At 45.8% G+C, this 23222-nt stretch overlaps 1 protein-coding gene across 8 annotated transcripts in view; it reads left to right on the top strand.

Moving 5' to 3' along the window:
* Positions 1-23222, top strand: part of LOC135909192 (metal cation symporter ZIP14-like) — a 187507-nt gene that overhangs the window by 4514 nt on the left and 159771 nt on the right. For 2 of the 8 annotated variants that reach the window (XM_065441020.2, XM_065441024.2), the window contains exon 1: positions 570-1231. The exons of 1 other annotated variant lie outside the window; for it this stretch is intronic. In XM_065441020.2, the coding sequence (XP_065297092.1) occupies positions 770-1231 (462 nt within the window). In that variant the 5' untranslated portion in view covers positions 570-769. Of the gene's footprint in view, positions 1-540; positions 1232-23222 lie in introns of those variants that run through there. 5 more of the 8 variants (XM_065441018.2, XM_065441016.2, XM_065441017.2 and 2 more) reach the window with 5 other exon arrangements.

The following is a 23222-nucleotide window of genomic DNA, read 5'->3' as shown; positions in this document are numbered from 1 at the left end:
TTATTTTTGTGTGGCAGAAGGGGCAAGCCAAAGGGTGTAAACTGTTCTTAGAGTGTAGGTTGAGGCATAGAGTTTCCTGGGTTGAGGCAACGCTCATGAGAACCCCCGTAGACACTAGCGCCACATTTCCCTCTAGGGTATTTATTTAGAAACTCTATGGTGCATAGCATAGAGTTTCCTACAAAATTACTAGAGGGAACTCTGGCGCTGCAGTCGTTGCCCTACCATGGGAATGAACGAGAGAACGATGGGAAGTACATGGATTTGTCTGATCTTCGTGCTTGTGGATTCAGACGTTCTTGGGGCTTTGTATATTACGCTATATAAATCTTATTGTCGTATATTCCAACGCAATCTATATTCTTCGAAGTGCAGAGGATGCCGGGAACGCGTACAATTGCTATTAATCGCAACGATTGAGCTTGTCCAAGTGGCCAAATTGAAACGCGCCAAGCGTCTCAAGGCACTGGCATGCCCGCGATAAATTCATAAGGGCGTTTCATTCGCTTGTCGATATGATACGATCCCATGCTGGGACAACGTTGGGGACAACCGCTTCCATTGCAGCTCCCGTAGACACTAGCGCCACATTTCCCTCTAGGGTATTTATTTAGAAACTCTATGGTGCATGGGGTTAATATGCGTAGAGTGGTGAGTGTTCCGTGGCCACGCGAATGCTTGTGGCGGTGGTGACGTGACGGCGGCGCAGGTGGTTTCCGCTCATGAGCGCGCGTCGGCACGGAGGCGCGGGCGGCTTTCAAAGGTCGGTATGCATTCGTCCCCGTCGTGGTCGCCGTTGATTGCGGATTTATGTGCGCGCAGACGGACTCGAAGCGCGATGCTCCTGCGTGACGGTGCGTGTTGGACATCGGCGGCCTCTCCGTGTTTTGTACTACGATCCCGCCGTAGGGATTTGCGCCTGCTTCTTTCAGCCGATTGTCACCGCGCCACGAGCAATCGAAGACGCCTACAATGTGTGCCATTTGCGCTGCTGCTAGTGTTGTGTAGCCTTCAGCCTGCCCGTGCTGCCTCCGAACTCAAGGATATCGCAAAACTTGCCGAGCTCGCCTTACGGCGGTATGAACCGTCTTTTAAGCTCACTGGAAATGTTAGCGAGACGCTGGTGTCGTTGCTGAGCAGTCTGCGATCGTCGAGACTGTCGCACCGCTTGGAAGCGGTAAACTGCTCGCCTCCTTTCAACGGTAGTGCTCTTTGCAAAGAGGGTGCCGAGGTGAGTTTGTCTGATGACCCGCGGCGGGTCTTGCCGCTCGCATGAGTATACCCCTCAATCGCTGATGTGCCTATAAGTGACGAGCTGACGGCCTACAATAAGTGTGCTCTGTGGGTGTGCGCGCTATGGTGCCGTGAATGCTTTGTGTCACAGTGTTCGTTGTTTGCAAAGTGGAATACAAGTGACGGAAGCTTGACTTCCTTTTGCTTGAGCAACATAACTGCGACCTGTTTCGGTTCCCGTCGCTAGCGCAGCAAGCTGCCTGAATGCAAGCCAATGCACTGAATGAACATTGACGTGTAGCTTGCTCCCGTGACAAAGGAAATGGTTTCGTGCTGCCTCATGTTGCGTTGTTTGTTTCCCGTTTCTGAGCCGCGGCGACGAGAGCGCGCAGGCTCGGCTTTCTTTCGGGGCCTATTTTTAGAGCTGGCTTTACTGAGCGATGTTGCTTTCATGTTCCTCATGAATATCGCACTTGTTCGGCGTCTGCTAGCAAGTAGTGATGGTTGACCAGTAATAATCCTGGAATGTCCCTGGAATTTTACTGGTAAAGGACGTAAATATCTGAAAAAGAAGCAGAACGTGTAAGGCATGTAAAGGAAATATTTTTTTGGTTATGCCTTTGGTGTAAAATTGCACATCGTGTATTACATGTGCAGCCTGCACTTTGTAAATTTAAGTCACTAAAAAAAGCAATTTTGTATCTTTGAGCAAACTTAATTTATGCTAGCTGGCACCTCTCGTTTTGCAAAATATTATTTCAATGCAAAAGTGTAATACATTGACATAGTATGCACTTTATAACTGAGTATTGCTGATAATTGATTCCGGAATCCTCAATATGTAGGGACCGTGAAACGTCATTATTAGTCTTTAGTTTGTCTGCTCCTTTGTAGGCATCTGCAGCAGTGTTTCCACATTGATTATGGCTGGCTAAGTGGTTTCCTAATCTCCATTCTGTTTGCAAAATCACGAGAGTCCCTTATCTTTGTTTTCAGGTGGCACCAGCATAGATGATGTGTTGAGTTTACGCAGACGCTGCTATCAGCTATGGGCAGGGAAGGCACACCCCTGTGTCCATGGCTCCTGATAAGTGACATTGTGCCAGCGACACAGTTCTTGACTTTTGTACTTGTAGCAGAGAGCTTGTCCCATAGTGGACTCGAATTATGCTCTGTAATTTCTGTCAACAATTATCCGGTCATATCTATTTCTTCAACTAGTACCTCTGTAAAATCCATGGGCACATCATTTATACTGAATGTTGCATTTCTAGAAACTAAGCCATTCTTCTCATTGCAGCATTTTGTAAATATTTCTAAAGTACCTCATTTTTTCTTTCATGCACAACCCTGTCTCAGCATCATATGACCAAATCTTCATCGTCTGCAGTACAGATGCTTCTGCTAGCTATCTCCAATTACCCATATATGAGTCAGTGCATTCCATCTTAGTGTATATGCCTGCAGATTTCCTAATCTCAACGCTAATCCACTGTTGTCACTGAGCTCTCAGTTTGATAGACCACTTGTTTTACATGATTTGTCCAACTCCATTTCTTTCTCTTAGATTTGAGCTAGACTATCCCATGTTTGCTTACTAAGCCATACTGCTGTCTTTCTTCCTCATAATGTTAGAGCTATCATTTTTCATTCCATCGCTCGTTGTGTGGCCTTGCATTTGCGTAAACTGAAAATTTTTATTTCTAATAGAACTTGCCAGCTTTTATATTTTGTGTGCCATAAGTCCAGGCACCATTGCTGCTGCGATGGTAGTTGACAGCTCGAAACAGAGTCTGCTTGTTTGTGTCCTTTCTGTTACACTGTCATTATAGCGTCATCAGCTCCTTATCTTCAGGCTTCCCCCCGACTGTGCGACAAAGAAAAGCAAAACTTTGCCTGCCACTGCCACTGGAGATCAAACTCCTGCCCAGGTGGCATGAATGGTAATTCTTGCCGTGCAGACTCCAGACGGCGTGATGAGGTGTCCTCCAGCGGTTCGAATTTGAGGGCCTTCCCACGTAGTCTTAACTTTCTTCAACTGGGCGGCGATGTGTCCACTCATGACGGAGTAATCAGCCCCTGTGTCGACTAAGGCAGTGACTGCGTGGCCGTCGAGAAGCACGTCGAGGTCGGTGGTTCTTTGTCTGGCGTTGCAGTTAGGTCGTGGCGTCGGATCACGGCTGCGTCGTGTTGAACTGAAGTTGGAACGTCGCGTCGTGGAGTCGTCGTTCGTCGGTGTAGTCTTGCCTTCCTGACTTCGTCGGGACGGCGGCGTGTCGTTGTTATGTCGTCGAGATCGTTTCGTCGTCGTCTTCGGCGGCGGCGGAGGATCTTCGTCAGTTCGACGAACAGCAACCGCACCTCCATCGGTTGCTGCTTTTAGTTTTCCGGATATGGGCTCGCTGACCGGCCCCGGGCTGGGCCAGTGTATGGTCGGCGCTGCGGCGACAGGTAGCGGCCTGGTGATGGCGAACGGGATGGCCGTCGAGGGCTCACTCTGAAGCCAGAAAAATGCCGCTTCGCTTACGACGAGCTTCTGTTCCTAGGCCACGTCATCAGTAAATCCGGAGTACGCCCCGACCCGCAGAAAACAGCTGCCATCGCAAAGTTCCCGCAGCCCACCGACAAGAAGGCAGTGCGTAGATTCCTTGGCATGTGTGCCTACTACAGGCGCTTTGTCAAGGACTTTTCACGCATCGCCGAGCCGTTGACACGTCTAACTAAATGTGATGTTGATTTCAAGTGGGAAACGCCGCAGGCCGACGCATTTGAAGAACTCAAACGACGCATGCAGTCGCCGCCGGTACTTGCGCACTTCGACGAGTACGCCGATACAGAAATCCATACTGACGCCAGTAGCCTAGGCCTCGGTGCCGTTCTAGTCCAGATGAAAAACGGAGTCGAACAGGTGATATCTTACGCTAGCCGGTCGCTGTCAAAAGCGGAAGGCAACTATTCTACGACCGAAAAGGAATGCCTCGCCATCGTTTGGGCTACAGCTAAATTTCGCCCTTATCTTTATGGCAGGCCATTCAAAGTCGTCAGTGACCATCACGCTTTGTGTTGGCTAGCGAGTATAAAGGATCCTTCAGGACGACTGGCGCGGTGGAGCCTCAGACTACAAGAATACGATATCACTGTAACCTACAAGTCCGGACGAAAACACTCCGATGCCGATGGCCTGTCGCGCGCCCCCATTGACCCGCAAGAAGATGACGATGCCTTCCTTGGCATGATAAGCGCGGAAGACTTCGCTGAACAGCAACGGGCAGACCCGGAGCTAAAAGGCCTGGTGATATATTTGGAAGGGCACACCGACGTTGTCCCCAGGGCATTTAAGCGCGGACTATCTTCCTTCACGCTTCAAAACAGTCTCCTCGTGAAGAAGAACTTTTCACCAGTCCGCGCCAACTACCTTCTTGTTGTCCCGTCAGGACTTCGTCCAGAAGTATTGCGCGCCCTACATGACGATCCGACCGCTGGACACCTCGGTTTTTCCCGGACACTCTCGAGGATACAACAAAAGTATTATTGGCCGCGCCTGACCGCCGACGTCGCCCATTATGTCAGAACATGCCGAGACTCTCAGCGACGTAAGACACCGCCGACAAGGCCAGCCGGATTACTACAGCCAATCGAGCCTCCTTGCCGACCATTCCAGCAGATCGGGATGGACTTGCTGGGACCCTTTCCGACGTCAACAACCGGAAATAAGTGGATCGTCGTGGCGACAGACTACCTCACCCGCTTCGCTGAAACTAAAGCACTGCCGAAAGGTAGCGCAGCCGAAGTGGCGAAATTTTTTGTCGAAAACATCCTGCTTCGACATGGCGCCCCAGAAGTCCTCATCACCGACAGAGGAACGGCCTTTACAGCGGAGCTCACCCAAGCCATTCTGAAATACAGTCAGACAAGGCACAGGAGGACCACGGCCTACCACCCGCAGACGAATGGTCTTACGGAGCGGCTGAATAAGACCCTCGCCGACATGCTAGCGATGTACGTCGACGTCGAACACAAGACCTGGGATGCCGTCCTGCCGTACGTGACATTTGCTTACAACACGGCGGTGCAAGAAACAACACAGATCACGCCGTTTAAGCTGGTTTACGGCAGGAACCCGACGACGACGCTCGACGCCATGCTGCCCCACGTCACTGACGAAGAGAATGTTGACGTCGCTAGCTACCTCGAGCGCGCCGAAGAAGCCCGACAGCTCGCCCGCCTACGGATCAAGAACCAACAGAGGACCGACAGCCGACACTACAACCTCCGACGACGCTTTGTTGAGTACCAGCCCGGCGACCGTGTTTGGGTTTGGACACCGATACGCCGACGAGGACTCAGTGAGAAACTACTCCGACGCTATTTCGGACCCTACAAGGTCATCCGACGTATTGGCGCTCTGGACTATGAGGTCGTGCCAGACGGCATTTCGCATTCACAGCGGCGCCGCGCACGATCTGAAGTGGTCCACGTGGTGCGCCTTAAACCCTTTTACGGACGCTGACGAAATTCTTTATTTTTTGTTGTTGTTTTCTTTGCTACGGGTGTTTTTATTTCGCTTGTATGTAGCATCGGGTCGATGCTTTTTAAGAGGGGGGTATTGACACGTGTACTTATCTTTATCGGGCGACCACGTTTCGCCGCTTGACAACTGTAATCGCACAGCGAGGGACGCGCCTGAATGTATCCGATGTTTCTGGAAAGTTATCGATGCTTCTACCCGGCTGTCTGTTGTCGCCGAACCTTGTGGTATCAGATTTCATCGCGTGACACGAATGGTGTAGAACTTTGTGGAAGACACGCGGGTTCCATCAGTTAATCTGGAACATTCGACGACTGATCTATAAAAGGCGACGCGCTTGAGCCGCTGATCAGATTTTCGACGATCGCCGACTGTGTTCGCCGCTATCGTTGTGCTTTAAGTGTAGCCTGTTTTGTGGGCACAGGTTCGCCCAATAAAAGCTAGTTTTGCCTTTCACAGTACTGCTACTGTGTTCTCTCTTCACCGTCACTACCACGTGACAATATGCAGTAGTGAGCTGGATCTGCTCGCCACTGGGCTATCGTGCATCACTTGCACGTGCTAATTTGTGTGGTGCTTTGTGTACCACGCAGACTTTGAGGGTAGTAGCGTCTGCGCATGTGTTTTGGACACAACAGCAGGTAGTACTGTAGCAGACGAAGACATGGCCATTGCAAAAAAGTGAGGGTGTTAGAATAGTGATATTTGTTAATTGAATACAAATATTTTAGAAATATGATCTTCTAACATTGAATAGAGCATTGCATATTCTTGAAGTTTTATACAAGGTGAGGTATTAAGCTTGCATGGAGCCCATTTAGTAAAAAAAAAGGCTAGCCTAAATTATTTGATACATGCGTACAGTGCTGTTTACTACTGGACATCCGGTCCCTTTGTGGAGTTTGCAAAAAAAGAAGCGATCACTTTCAGTTACCTGTGCACCGTGACAATGACGGTACTGGAACAAGGGGGCATGGCTGCTATTTTGCAGCGATGCCTTTTTGTGTACCTGAGTTCCCACATTCGACGCCAACCATTGCTCTGACCACTCATGAACGCAAAAAGTGCAAAAGCCTTAGGCATAAGCATAGAAAAAGGCATCGCTGCAAAGTAGCAGCCCTGTTCGTTGCCAGATTAACATAGTTTGGTGTGCTCATTTTAGGAGATAAGTGGTGCTACAGAGCTGTACATTGTTTCAATGGAATACAAGAATGGTCACACTGCACAACTAATAAATTGAATTGCTTAAATGGTGACAAATTTGTAGGCTTCATAAGAGTAAAGCAATCGTATTCACAGTGTTTTTTTTTTTTGCAGGAAAGGAAGGAGCAGCCAATAGAAGCTACTAGATTAAATAGCTTGACAGGCGTACATTGAAGATATTAGTCATTGTGTGTCCCATTTGAACATACGTGACAAGTTATGGTGCTCAGTTTGTTATTGAGTGGTTTGTAGCACTATATGGTGAGGGTTGCAATGTGGGCTTGTTGGTAATGCATATTCAAGGGGAGTATGGTAGCGCGATTCAAAGATAGGACAAAAGAAGACACAAAGGTACACACACAGCGCTGTGTGTACCTTTGTGTCTTCTTTTGTCCCGTCTTTGAATCGCGCTACCATACTCCCCTTGAAGCTACATGGTGAGTCAGAATTTGTTGGTATACATTAATAATGATATAGTATGTACACCTTTGCACCTTTGTAATTTTTTAGTAATATTGCGAGTGTTGACTGCACACTGTGTCAGCGGCCTTGTAGCAGCAAGAAGCACTCCTGAAGTGAACAGCGCTGCAGAATTCTGTCGAACTGGAAATTACCTTGCGCACATGCTCATACTGTTACCGATCCCTCCGTCCCTAGCCACTACAAGACCGCTGATACGCTGGGTGGTTGACGATCAGTGCAGTCTGAATGAGCAGCTCGTGCATGGGCACGCATGCAGCTGTATGAAGTATTGCCTACGTTATCTGCATGCCAAATGAAACCTGCCCCGACTCAGTTCTGATCTGTTGTGCTTATCTGTGTGTGTCCAAACTTGGGGAATAGTTTCTCCAGCTTGGAGGTAGGGCCCGCATATTTCTTTGACAACACATGTTTGAGGACACACTCTGGGCAGCTGTATTTGCCATTTAGGTCATCACTGCAGTCTTGCTGGCAGCAAAGTCTTGAATATTACACGGGCAGATTCTGTCTCATCCAAGCTCTCATCCATTTTCTCGCTGTTAACATAGCATCTTTGAGCAACCACTTTACATGGTGTCACATTTTGCAGTGTTCCGTGGAGGGATGTGGGGACAGATCAGCAGTAATGAACAAGAGTTTATAGGAAATACGAAAATAGTTAGCAAGAATGGCAAATTACAAGAACCATGAGTTTACAACTACACGTGAAGGTCATACTAAACAAACAAGCCTAGCATGTCAAAGTAGAAAAAATCTGGCCATCACATGTATATTGCAGACAGGCAATGGTGGTCAACGTAACAAATGATGTCGCTGGCAGAGTATTTGTGGACTGCAGGCTTCCTGGTAAACCTTGATAGTGCGTGACAGAGTTGGAGGTGTTGAGTTAGGTCATCGGCCTCTGCAGCTGCTGATGATCGTGGTGCGCTGCAACACCTGAACGGCAGGTTAGCGGGTGGAAGGCATACATCGCAGTGCACATCCAGTAGAGCCTCACATTGTTGCAAGTCATCACGCCTTCTTGAAGATACCCTCAGTGATCATCCGAAAAAAAAGTCTTCACCCTTCCAAGGCAGCGTTAGCTCGCCTCCACCAGCTCGGCAATCTGTTCTTTTCGTTTTTTCTTACCTCTTTTCGTGTGCCATATATAATATTTTCGGGTGTATAAGTCAATCTTCTTCTGAATTTTTCGTTGGTGCATCTTATAGAATGGTGCGACTTATATACGTTTTTTTTCCCCAAAAGAACTGCTCTCAAGATCTGATTGGATGCTATGGCCACGCGAAGTGCATTGGGTTGACCTCTGGCAGTTGCTAACGGTTATGTGTGCACTATAAATATAAATAAATAAATTGTGAAAATAAAAAAAACTATGGAGGTACTGGGTTCTTCTCGTGATCTAGTTGCCGAGCGCCGGCTGACCACGAGTCGACCTACTCCGAAGTCATTGTGTCTGCAGATTGCTTTCAAGATACGGCGATCCGTTGTGCAAACTACACAGTTACTACCAGAGTAGAAGTTTGATTGATAGTTTGATTGGAGAGGCATTGTAATAGTAAACTTCACCTCACACCTTATTTTAAACCATCACTTTTATGCTAAAAAAGGGCTTAAGAAGGGAAGTTGGTTTTAAAGCATTCTTTAAAGCCTCCTTTAGCAAATTTAATAAAACTGCACTATATTGTTGGTTTTTTGGTGCTGATTATACATATGCAATCATTTTTATAATAGGCTAACTAGTTCTAAAGCTAATTCGAAGTAAATTATTATTGTTTCCAGGAGCAGTGTAGCGATGACTACACACTGAAATATTCCTATAGGCACACAGCTCGATACCAGGAAGCAAAAGGTTCATAATGGTAGGAATACTTTTTTGGTGTAACAAAGCATTAACGCTTATACAGTACTTCAAAGTCTCGTGTTGAAAGTGTAGCTAGCTCATTACTCATGTACAGCCAAGAAAACAAAAAAAAGGGAGAATCTGTCTCTACCCCTGTGTGCATTATGCATTTAGCTACATGCTGTAAATATTTGATTATAGGTGTCCTAATGGCCATACATCACTTCTGATAGATTGCACGAAGCCCAAAATTTGTGTTTTGTGAAAATGCAAAAAAAAGAAACAAAGCAAATTTGAATTGAATACTACAAGAAAAAATATTCAAATATAGGGTCCTGCATATTTTGCCTAACGTGTTATAAAAATGATTTTGCTCTTAAATTTTGCAGAAAGATGGAATTTTGGTGTCTACATCGTTCAGTGCAGCAGTGGCCACAGTTAATTGCCTGGTTAGAGGAAAAAGTGCAAATTTGCATATGGAGATTTGAGCTGCTGCCGCAATGTTGCAAGCATAAACTTATGTTGTCTCCGCAGAAAGCAGCATTTTTTTAAGGGTTTGCCGCATGTTCCAGGAGCAGGCAACGTGTCACCAGTCAACATGTGAAGAATTCAAAACTAGTCAAAATTTGCAAGTTCCCTGCTCAATATGATACATCATCATCATCATTATTTATTGTTCCTTAAGGACCCCTTTCAGGGTACTACATAAGGGGGGGGGGGGGGGGGGCAAAAGCATGAAGAAACACTGTGGTCATTTTGTACAACGGTAAACAAAACTTAGTGTACATGCTAGTAGACGATGGGCAAGAAAAAAAAGAAAACAGAGTAAGGTACAAGCCGGCAGTAGAAATGGCAACACAACAGGTAATATAACAGAAAAGTAAAAAAAAAGTTAGACTTTGGAGTAACAGCATAGTAGTGGTAGGTTAAGGGTTTAAAAACATGACAATAGGTGTCTAAATTTATCGGGATTACTTTCATTCACTATGCTGTTGGGTAGAGCATTCCACAATTCAATAGCACTAGGTAAGAAAGAGTTGGTGAAGGCATTAGAGGAACCATGGAGACATTGTAGACTCGGGTTGTTAAAGAGACGCTTAGAAAAGCGGTAGTAAAAGAGTGTTCTTGAGATGGGGTGGGAAATTATAATATAGTTTGTGGAAAAGGGAAAGTTGTGAAATCTGCCTACGAAGTGTTAGGCTAGAAATGCTGAGGGATGATTTAATGCTGCTTATACTTGTATGCCAGTCATAGTTTGAAGCGATAAAACGAGCTGCGCGATTCTGCATTGCTTCGAGTGAGTTAATAAGATAAGACTGGTAAGGGTTCCAAATTGCTGAGGCATACTCAAGTTTAGTCCGAATGAATGCTTCATAGGCGAGCTTGCGTACGGGAACAGGAGACAGAAAAATTGATCGTTTGAGTAGGCCAAGTGATTTAGAACAGTCGTTAATAAGTTATGTGTGCAGACCACGTAAGCTGATTAGTGATAGTAACGCCTAGATAATGGTAAGAGTCAACTTTAGTCAGGGCTGTGGAATTAAGATAGTACTGGTGGTTAATTATGTCCTGCTTGCGAGTTACACACATGTACTTGCACTTGGAAACGTTAAGGGACATGAGCCAAGCAGAGCACCAATTTGCTATTTTGCTTAGGTCTTCCTGGAGTATTAGGTGGTCATTATGGGAGGATATGTGCCGATACAAGATGCAGTCAACAGCTAATAACCGAATTGATGAAATAATGCTATTAGGGAGGTCATTTATAAAAATTAGAAACAAAAGAGGTCCGAGCACAGAGCCCTGTGGTACACCTGAGAAGACTGGACTACTTGACGACTTGAGGTTATCGATAACAGTGTGTTGTGAGTGATTTGTGAGAAAACATTCAATCCAGGACAATACAAGTAGGTCGAGATTAAGACAAGCAAGTTTTGTGTTAAGACGTAGATGGTCGACACGATCAAACGCCTTTGCAAAGTCCAGATAGATAACATCGATTTGGAAACGGGAGTCAAGGTGGAGGTGAAGGTCTGTGGTGAATTCGAACAGCTGCGTTTCACGTGAGTGGCCTCATCTAAATCCATGTTGATTGGGAAAGAAAAAAGAGTGTTTGTCTAAATGAGATGCAATGCTGGAGTACAATATATGCTTAGTATTTTGCAAGGTATGCAAGTTAGGGAAATAGGGTGGTAATTACATGGACTGGAACGACTACCAGATTTTTGCACAGGTACAATACTGCTAATTTTCCAATCATTCGGAATAGTGGAAGAGGCAATAGATTGAGTGAAAAATCAATTTCAAGAAGCGGCTAGATTGAGATTTGGTGCCCTTTAAAGCTTTGGCCGTTATGCCATCTGGGCCTGGCACACTGGAAAGTTTAAGGTTATCGATTAAATTAGAGATTCCTTGAGTATCTATAATAACAGCCGGCATTTCTGAAAAGTGAGTAGATGGCAACGTAGGAATATCAGTGGGAGGTTCATTAGTGAAAACTTAGCAAAAATAAGAGTTCATGACATCGGGACGCTGATTCACTGAAACAGGAGACCCATCTGAGTTGATTAATGCGATACTATGACATGAAGTATGTTTAAGTGATAATGAGTTCCAGAATTTGCGATGGTTGACACGCAGAATGCTCAGCAGGTCCTGGTGGAAATATTTGCGTTTAGATTGTCTCAGCAAATGTGTGTATTCCCGCAATACCGCAAAGTATTTTCCCCATTTTTGCGGATTGTTGCGTCGTTTGAGTTCGCGGAAAATGCGCTTTTTTTTTCCTAGGTAGTTTTTTAAGGTTTGAATACCAGGGTCTGCTGGCATCCCCGCGAATTCGTACAAGAGGAACATGAGCATCAAGAAGAGACAAAAGTTTGTTTATATAGTAACCAGTTTTGCTCAACTGTTCTGGAAGGGGCTGATTGATGGAAGTCTACAGAAAACGATTCTAGCTGATTGTTAATTTCTGCAAAGTTTGCTTTATTGTAATCTCGGATGTATTTAGTAGACGGCTGGCGGGTAGGAAGTTCTATAGCTATGTTAAAAAACAACATGTTGTGATCACTAACACCTCTAACTTATTGTAATGAATTCATTAGTTCATTATTGGTAGTAAGTACTAAATCAAGAATGTTATTGCTGTGAGTAGGCCTGGTAACTACATGGCTAAGATTGTACATAAGAACTGCTTCGAGGAAACCTTTGGACGCGTGGATTGAAGCGATGCAGTTTTCCCAGTCAATATCCGGAAAGTTGAAGTCGCCGCATGGCACAAGATTAGCACGACGAAAACGGGAGATTAGATTGAATATGATGGAATTAAGTTCATTTGTAAATGTAATGTCAGAATCAGGGGGTACGTAACAAGAAATCAGTATGGTCGTGCTTGTCGGCAGTGCTATCTTGAGACAAAGGGTCTCGTGGTGACTTTCTGTAGATAAGCGAGAAGAGACCAGCCATTGTGTGACAAATACCAAGACCCCACCCCCCCCCGACGACTGATCCTATCTTGTTTATAAACGGTATGCGATGGGTTGTTCAGAAGTTCGTGGTCCTCGATATCAGAGTTTAGCCAAGACTCTGTGATAACAACAATGTCAGTGTCATCATCCGTGATGATCGTTTCCAGCGTTTCTTTTTTCGGCATTAAGCTTCGAGCATTGGTTAACATAACTTTCATGGTATGAAACATTATGAAAACTGTATGAAAAACGTATGAGAACCGATAAACAGGGTGCCAAAGTTTTAATTCCTACACAGGTGGCCGAACGTGAGCAGACGATAGTCTGCTTCTTTTGGAAGCACATAATTATTGTACTAATTCAGGAGCAAATATTTGCTTACTTCAGCCTGTTTATAAACTTTGTTAATAAATATGCACACTAACAGTAGGAAGAAGTGCACTGATCCAAACACCTTTTTTGATTGGTGTCTGCTATTGGCCAATACCAGCTGTGTATTGGAATCTGCTATATTACGATACAAAGCGTCCGGAAAAGAGTGAGGAGCAGGCTTCTATTGAAAAGAGAGTGTTTGAGAGAAAGGTCACTTTGCACTTAACTTGCGAGATTTACACGCCACGCACAACTGCAAAATTTGGCTGTGATGTTCACAGCAGCGTGTGCTATCCACAGACTGTGTTTTTTCACCATGCCCGAGGGGTGGTCTGGGGCCCCCTTTAAGTGATGCTTTGTGCTAGCCTGTCTTGGTGCAGTTATTTGACACTTGCTTTGGGCTCCAACCGTCAGTTCAGATTTCCTGTTGGTTGAAAAGAGCTGAACTAACAATGCTAGAGTGAGCTGCATGCAAAAGAAGAAAATGCCATTGCTGTCACATGTGTCAGAATAGGCATCCGCTCACGTCGAGCTTGTGTAGTGAAGGACAGCAGAATATTTCTTTTCTGCATGTCACCTCTGTGAAGTGCACAGTGAATTCTGGTATATGTTCCTACTGTAGACTGTTCAGAAGCATATGAATGTGTACGTTTACTGTAGGTAGACAATGACGCATTCCTGAATGCTTTATTTGCTTCTGAAAAAAGCAAGCACTCCATGTTACTCAAGACAGTTGAGCATGTGTAATGGAGGGGACAGGTACATTTGAACAATTATTAACCTTACTTTTTATATTGCTTGACAGCTGTTAGCTTGTGGGGCCTTTCAGCGTGAGAGTCAATGCATGAATAGGACACAGAAAATTATAGAAAGGAATAGGGAAGAAAGGCCATCAGTGTAATATATGTTTTGCTGAATATACCATTGGCATATGTTTTTTTCTGTACATTCCTCTGGTCGCTTTCTAGCACTATAGAGCACTCTTATGGTGCATTCTTGCATTTGGCTGGTCAAAATTGAGTTCATGGAACAAATTCTTTTAGTCCATTCAGGGCACTGCACTCCATCCAGGTCAGGGCACTTGGAGGTTTGTCACTTTCATCTTAGAAGTGTGTCCAAGACTTGACTGACTTCTGGTCACATAGCTGCTACAAGTTTTGTTGTTGGCATGGCATCTGGGACAGCCATGGTGGGAGCTCTGTGTGTGAGCGCTTTGTGTTTTTAGGGGCACGTCAGTGATATTGTGTATTGCACTATAACATACCTAACCAATTTTAAGGCTATTTCTTGTGCATCTCTTTTCTTTTGTACTTGTATTTCACATGTACCCTCACCTACTACAGCTCTGAATAGGGTGGCAGTATTTGGAAAAAAAAAAGATTATATATGCCACGTCTCTTCTATGTCAATGATAAAGACAGCGGTGGGAGCTTTAGTAGGCTTAATCTCGTCTGTCGGCCTAGTGGAGATTAGAAGACGAAGAAGTCGTCTCTACGCTTGACTACTAAAACAAGCTGTTTTGTTATATGTGTCCTTGTCTCCTGTCTTCATTGCACCGTGACATTGGTGGAGGTGCGGGATATGACAACACGATGCTTCGGACCCCTCCTGGGAACTGTTCATCCAGCCAGGACACACTGTTGCCCATTGCAATGCTTCTGCATTGTTTCAGTCGTCGGTTGCAAGGCCTTGCTCTGGAGCTCATCCCCCTGTAGGAACCTTCGTCCACTCGCTGCCCATGGCCAATGCCAACCCGCCACTTGATCCTGAAAGCGACCGTTCATCCAGCCCACCACAGGTAACCCTTGTTCAACCACGGATTCTGGATCGCTTTCACAGTGGTGCCTTTAAAGACGTCAAAGACTGGCTTGACCAGTTTGAGTGCTTTGCCAAGATCCATGAGTGGAGTTCTAAACAAAAGCTCACCAATGTCTATTTTTTTCTTGGCAGTAGCGCTCGTACGTGGTATGAAAACTGAGAAGGCAGTCTATAAACATGAAGTGACTTCTGCCAGCAGCTCCTTGACACTTTTGCGGGTGTCGACCGACGGGACCGTGCCCAGCAGCTAATTGAGTTGTGGGTTCAGAAACCTAACAAAACCATCGCAATGTTCGCCGATGACATGACCCATCTGTGTCGTAGAGCCGACCCAAACATGACAGATAAGAACTTATGCTACCTCATGCGTGGCATGAAAGAGCAGTTGTTTGCCAGACTGTTATGCAATCCACCAAGTACCATGGCTGATTTTATCAAGGAAGCTACTGCTATTGAGCGAGCACTTTATCAACGGTGCAGGCAGTACAATCGCTTGTCCAGCAGCAATGAGGTCAACGCTGCCACGATAACTGTTGACCCTCAGAGCTCTGTGCGATCTGATAAGGGAGATCGTTCACAAAGAAATTCAGAAGCTTGCGAGTCGGACAACAGGAATAAGCAGTGGCATGTGTTGCCAAAGTTGTGCGTAACGAAATCAGCCAAGTGTTCTTGTCTCCGAACCTTAGTCCTGAACCGCATCCCATGAACTATGACGCCGCTACCCGATGTCCACACTGCTCACCAGCTGTTATGTCGATACCGCCGTACCACCAGCCGTAGACTGCTGCACCTTGGTCACCTCAGGAAGAGCCTCCGCGACGTCTGCAGTTTCGCAAAACAAACATATGGCGGACTGCAGATCAGCGCTCACTCTGTTTCAGCTGCAGTGATGTCGGCCACATTTCCTGCCATTGCTGGCATCACGGCATACCATTTCGCCCTCTCCGCCCATAATTTGACGGTTGATGTGCCAGTGACGACTAGTCGCTACACCACCAAGCTCCTTTTCAAGGGCCTGCAGCCACCCGCTGTCATTTTGATGATTGCCGAGCCAATGACAAGCAGTTGCTGCCGAATCACCAGGTCAACACGGGCTAACGGTCGTGATGTCCATCTCCTACACATTCGCCTGCAGCAATACTTGTTACTCTTACTGACCTCAGGGGCAGGAGGTCACGTTACCCACGCCGGGGAAACTAAAGGCGGCGACCTCCGAGGGTAAGGTTGTGAGCTGTCATGAAGATGAAAAGCCCTCGTTGCTTCCACTTCAGGATGCTATGAAGCCAATGAGCCATAACAGTGACACAGTTGTAAGCGCAAACCTTATTATTTTTGTTGACGGGCAGCAAGTGACAGCTTTGGTCGGCATTGGTGCTGACTTCTCCATAATAAGTTGAGACCCCACAGTTCATCTCAAGAAAGTAAAGACGCCGTGGACAGGGCCCCATATAATGACTGCAATAGGCCAGTTACTGATGCCTGCCGGATGATGTACGGTGAGAGTCAACATAGGAGGTGCATCTTTCATCGCCACTTTCGTCTTTCTCATCTCATGCTGTAAAGCTTTGATTATCAGAATGGACTGAGGGAGTATGGTGCGGTCATCAGCATCCCTGACCGTTTGGTAATATTTTACCATAACCCTCAACCAGTTGAGTGCTTAGAACCACCAGGCAACTCATTACACCTTAGTGGTGATGACGATGTCATTCCACCTCGGTCACGCACCCTTGTTCCTGTGGCATGCGACTTGCCATTCGACGGGGAAGGAGTTGCAGACCAAATAACCCCACTGTTATTTACTCACAATACTTCGGTTGCATGAGTCTGTGTCATTAATGGGCAGAGGGATTTGTTTCTGGCAAATTTTAGCATGGAGCATCGGCACCTTCCAAGGGGGCACGGCTTTGGCCTATTCCAACGGTGTTGCAGATGTTCAAGGCTGCTTTTCAATGCTTGAAGAAGCATCTGCACAAGATCTGGTTCCCGTCCCTGACGTCAGCACTACCTTGCCGGAGGAAGAATGACAAAAAACTCGCATTACTAGCCGAGTTCCAGGATTGCTTTGGGTTGACATCAGGAGTCGGTCGTACGCCCTTAACCAAGCACCGTATAATCACTTAAGATATGGCCAGACCAATTCACCAGAATCCTTATTGTGCGGCTTTAAATGAATGTGAGGTGATACAGGACCAAGTAACTAGTATGCTCGAAGACTACATAACTCAGCTGTCAAAGAGCCCCTGGGCATTGCCTGTAGATTTAGTCAAGAAGAAGCATGGTAGCTTGCATTTTTGTATCGGCTACCACAAATTAAATCAGGTTACAAAGAAAGCTGTCTACCCACTCTCGTTACTTCTCCTCAATAGACTTGAAAAGTCGTCTCATCATCACCACCACCATAACCACCAACACAACCACCACCACCACCACCACCATTATCAGCCCGTTTCATGTCCCCTGCAGGACGAAGGCCTCTACCTGCGATTTCCATTAACCCCTGGACTGTGGCAACCGATTCCAACTAGCACCCACGAATTTCCTAATTTCATCACCCCACCTCGTCTTCTGCCGTCTTTAACTGGGCTTCCCTTCTCTTGGTACCCATTCGGTAACCCTAATAGTTGAACGGTTATCTAACCCTGCGCATTACATGACCTGCCCAGCTCCATTTCTTTCTCTTAATTAATGTCAATTAGAATATCGGCTATACCCGTTTGCTCTCTGATCCAAACCGCTCTCTTTCTGTCTCTTAATGTTATGCCTAGCATTCTTCATTCCATCGCTCTCTACGCAGTCCTTAACTTGTTCTCAAGCTTCTTTGTCAATCTCCAAGACTCTGCCCCATATGTCAGCACTGGTAAAATGCACTAATTGTACACCTTCCTTTTAAATGATAATGGTAAGCTTCCAGTCAGGAGCTAACAATGTCTGCCGTATGAGCTCCAACCCATTTTTAGTCTTCTGTGAATTCCCTTTTCATGATCAGGGTTCCCTGTTATTAATTGACCTAGGTAAGCATACTCCTTCGCACACCCTAGAGGCTGACTTGCGATCCTGAACTCTTGTTCCCTTGTCCGGTTGTTCATCATTATCTTTGTTTTCTGCATATTAATCTTCAACCCCACTCTTGCACTCTCTCTGTTAAGATCCTCAATAATTTGTTGTGACTCATCTCCAGTGTTTCTGAACAGAACAACGTCATCGGCAAACCGAAAGCTGCTCAGATATTCGCGGTCGATCCTTACTCTTAAGCCTTCCCAGTTTAAGAGCTTGAATACTTCTTCCAAGCACGCAGTGGATAGCATTGGAGAGAGTGTGTCTCCTTGTCTGACCCCTTTCTTTATAGGTATCTTCCTACTTTTCTTGCGTAGAATTAAGGTGGCTGTGGAATCTCTGTAGACATTTTCCAAGATATTTACTTAAGCGGCCGGTACGCCTTGTTTACGTAATGCCTCTATAACTGCTGGTATCTCTACTGAATCAAATTTTACGTAATGCCTCTATAACTGCTGGTATCTCTACTGAATCAAATGCCTTTTCGTAATCTATGAAAGCCCTATAGAGAGGCTGATTGTACTCTGCAGATTTCTCGATTACCTGCTTGATGACAAGAATGTGATCCATTGTGGAGTATCCCCTCCTGAAACCTGCCTGTTCCCTTGGTTGACTAAATTCCAGTGTTGCCCTTATTATATTGAAGAAGCATCTTGAAAAGTGGATATTGGCAAATCGAGGTAGACCTGAGAGACCGTAAGAAAACTGCTTTTGTGACGCCAGATGGACTGTGTGAATTTAAAAGTTTTGCCTTTCGGTTCGTGCTCTGCGCCTGCAACTTTTCAAACACTCATGGGCACTGGACTATCAGGGCTGAAGTGGAAAGCCTGCTTGGTATGTCTCGACAATGCCATTGTGTTTTCTGCAACATCTGACGAGCACTTGCAATGACTCAGAATGGTTCTGCAAGCCATCCAGTCGTCAGTCACTCTATTGTTCATCCTGATCATGAAAAAATTGCGCCATCGCACAGTTCTCCATACCGTCTTATAAAAAAGTGGTCAGGCGCTTTCTCGGCCTCTGTGCATAATATTGTTGGTTTATCGCAGATTTTCCACGCATTGTGTCACCATTAACTTGCCTCATGAGAGATGACATGGCATTTGTGTAGGGCAAAGCACAGAAAACTGCATTCAATGGGCTGAGGCAGCGCCTACAAACCCTTCCAGTACTTGCCTACTCTGAAGAAGCAGCCCCTATGATGCTTTACACTAATGCCGGCAATGTTGGTCTGGGACCAGTGCTCGTGCAGTTGCAGGTCGACGCTGAAAGGGCGATTGCCTATGCAAGCAGGATGCTCTTGCGCCCAGAAGCCAATTACTCAACAACTGAGAAGGAATGCCTTGATGTGGCATCAGCGGTTATGAAATTACCATCGCGCTTTTAAAGTTATCAGTGATCATCATTCACTATGCTGGCTGACAAACCTGAAAGATCTTTCCGGGCAGCTAGCGTGCTGGAGCGTCAGGCTGCAAGAGTTCGACATGATGGTCATCTTCAAGTTGGGGAAAGGGCATACCGACGCTCTCTCTCTCTCTATATAGAGTCACTTCACCCGCTGTGGTTGCTCAGTGGCTATGGTGTTGGGCTGCTGAGCACGAGGTCGCGGGATCGAATCCCGGCTTCGGTGGCCACATTTCGATGGAGGCGAAATGTGAAAGCACCCGTGTACTTAGATTTAGGTGCACGTTAAAGAACCCCAGGTGGTCAAAATTTCCAGAGTCCTCCACTACGGCGTGCCTCATAATCAGAAAGTGGTTTTGGCACGTAAAACCCCATGATTTAATTTTTTTTTAATATAGAGTCACTTCTGCAAAGTACTTTTGTGAACACTATACAAGCTAAAGGAGTACTAACACAAAAGTTAAACAAATTTTTTATTTGTTGAGTAGCTGCTGACTCCATATTTATGTTGTAGGACCTCTATTCCGCCATGTTTGAATGCAGTAAGTTCAAAAAGTACGCATGGCTTTGGACTTGAAGCAGGACCCCTTGTTACGTGATGAAATCTGGGAGGGTGCGATTACATGGTATTTTAGACCGCTGACATGTTAGTGCAGTGGTTGTAGGCCGCATCAAGACTAAAGTCCCTTCTTTAGGAAAAATTTGCTGGCACAACACCGCTGCAGGAATGGCGCACTCACCCTTAATAATGTTTCAGGTGGCCATGCTGACGATTGTGCCCGTGGCTGCGTGCCCGGCAGCTTCAATGACTGCTACTGTATGCACTGCGGATGCATCAACAAGCTGGCCTCCCCCGGATCTTTTCGACGATTGGACGCCACCAGTGGTTTTTGGCCGGACTTCCCACGTCAGCTGGCAACCTGTATCTACATCTACCGCTTCCGCTATCAATCGTGGCCTCAGTCTACATAAGGATTCCTCTGCAACCACTTCACTGGGGCACAACACCGCTGCAGGAATGGCGCACTCACCCTTAATAATGTTTCAGGTGGCCATGCTGACGATTGTGCCCGTGGCTGCGTGCCCGGCAGCTTCAATGACTGCTACTGTATGCACTGCGGATGCATCAACAAGCTGGCCTCCCCCGGATCTTTTCGACGATTGGATGCCACCAGTGGTTTTTGGCCGGACTTCCCACGTCAGCTGGCAACCTGTATCTACATCTACTGCTTCCACTATCAATCGTGGCCTCAGTCTACATAAGGATTCCTCGGCAACCACTTCACTGGGGCACAACACCGCTGCAGGAATGGCGCACTCACCCTTAATAATGTTTCAGGTGGCCATGCTGACGATTGTGCCCGTGGCTGCGTGCCCGGCAGCTTCAATGACTGCTACTGTATGCACTGCGGATGCATCAACAAGCTGGCCTCCCCCGGATCTTTTCGACGATTGGACGCCACCAGTGGTTTTTGGCCGGACTTCCCACGTCAGCTGGCAACCTGTATCTACATCTACCGCTTCCGCTATCAATCGTGGCCTCAGTCTACATAAGGATTCCTCGGCAACCACTTCACTGGGGCACAACACCGCTGCAGGAATGGCGCACTCACCCTTAATAATGTTTCAGGTTAGATACCTTGATTGTTTTTCCGTTCGGAGTAGCAACCGTTGCCTATTCGTGGTGTTGTGCCCCACTGAGTTCTCTAACTTGTGTAAGCGTTGTAGCAGCTGTGTAGCAATGTGTGTTAAAATAATGGCTCTGCTTCTATCTGGCGATGTCGAGACAAATCCAGGACCTTCTACCGAAGAAATGTTAACTACTGTTTTGGAAACCGTAAAAAGGATTGAAAGCGGGCAGGCAGATATGCGTAGTGATTTACACGCACTTAAGCACTGGCAAGCATCTGTCAACGAGGAACTGCAACAGCTATCTTCAAGAATACGTGTTCTTGAGGTTGACACATCATCGCTGAAAAAAAAACCAAAGTACATTGCCACTCCGCTCGCCTGAAGCTATTAATTCAATATCTGAGCAAATTAAGACTATTGAATCAAGATGCGATGACACGGAAAATCGGCTAAGGCGATGTAATCTCCTCTTTTTTGGCATCCCCGACGATGCCAATGAAACATGGTCAGCGTCAGAAGGCAGAGTCATTGATATTTGTTCAAAAGAGCTTGGAGTTACAATCGAATCTTCGCAACTAGACCGTGCGCATAGTCTTGGCAAATACCAAGTGGGTAAATGTAGACCGATTATTACTAAATTCACCTTCTTCAAGGATAAGCAAAGAGTAATAGAAAAAGGTTATAAGTTCAAGAATACAAATTTTGCTGTGCGCGAAGACTTTTCATTGCAAACACGAGCAGCCAGAAGAAAGTTAATAGAATTTGCGAAGTCAAAAAATGTGCCGTTTAAACTAGCCGTGGATAAACTGCGCATAGAAAATACCGTGTTCACTTACTGCGCTGACACTGACAGTGTTATTCAATCATCTAGATAGCAGTTTCAAAGGCCGGCAGTCTCATCTGATTGTGATCCACCTCCTAATCCAAGTGTCCATAATGATGTAGCGCAGATTTCGATATCGTTCACGAATATACGCAGTTTACTCCCAAAACGTGTCGAAGTTTGCTCGCATCTAGAAAACAGCAATTGTGATATTCTATTAGTCACAGAAACATGGCTCCACTCCGATATCGCTGATGACGAAGTCCTACAACCATCAGCTGACTATAGCATCTATCGCAAAGACAGGGACGGAAGAAGGGGTGGCGGGGTATTGATAGCCGTAAAAAAAGACATTACTGCCTTTCCACTTGAAATTGCAAGCCCACTTGAAATAACCTGGGTCTGCATTCCATCTTCGTATTCAAAGAACGTATTTGGAATATGTTATCGACCACCAGACAGTTCAGAAATGTTCACGTCTTATTTGTATGAAAATCTTTGCGAAATTACTACGAAATTTCCTAAAGCTAACATATTCCTATTTGGCGATTTTAATTACCCAGAAATCGACTGGGCTAACCTAACGTCACCCTGCCAACACTCCAGCGATTTTGTAGCGCTTGCACTAGACTTTTCACTAGTGCAAATGATTCAGAAACCCACCCGCGGCAATAATGTTCTTGACCTCGTTTTCACATCCATCCCTGAAACAGTTGCATCAGTTTCTTTGATGCCTGGCTTTAGTGATCATCTACTCATTAACCTCACAATAGAACTACCCTTATACAAACGCACTGCGACACCTAAGCGCATATTTAATTATAAGAAGGCTGATTTCACTGCCATCAACATAGGTTTGGAGAATTTCTACAGCTCGTTCTTACGTAATTTTGTTTCCCGATCTGTCGAGGAAAACTGGAAGCTCTTTAAGGAAACACTAATGCAGCTTACACATGCTCATATTCCACTAGTTCACTTCCGGGTAAATAGTTCAAAACCATGGTATCACACGACGCTACGCTCATTAAAAAATAAAAAGAAATGCCTGTTCAGAATTGCTAAGCGGCAAGGAACCGCAGTGGCGTGGTTAAAACATAAAGAGTCCGAAAAAGAATATTGCTGTAGCATTCGTAGCGCTAAGCACAAATTCTTTTCACATGACCTCCAATCCATGATGCAAAATAACCCTAAAAAATTCTGGGCAGTGATTTCCCCTCGAAAAGACTCGAGCCGAATTTCACTCCAAGACAATACCGGAGCACCTATTTCAGAAGAATCTTCAGTTGCTTTTAATAACTTTTTTATCTCGATGTTTACACGTGAGGATTACTCTTCCATTCCCGCAATCGCAGACGTAAACTACAGGTA

This window comes from Dermacentor albipictus, chromosome 9 (genome assembly GCF_038994185.2).
Source record: "Dermacentor albipictus isolate Rhodes 1998 colony chromosome 9, USDA_Dalb.pri_finalv2, whole genome shotgun sequence".
Taxonomy (NCBI): domain Eukaryota; kingdom Metazoa; phylum Arthropoda; class Arachnida; order Ixodida; family Ixodidae; genus Dermacentor; species Dermacentor albipictus.
Note: the sequence above shows the minus strand (reverse complement) of the source record. Positions and strands in the feature narration are given on the sequence as shown.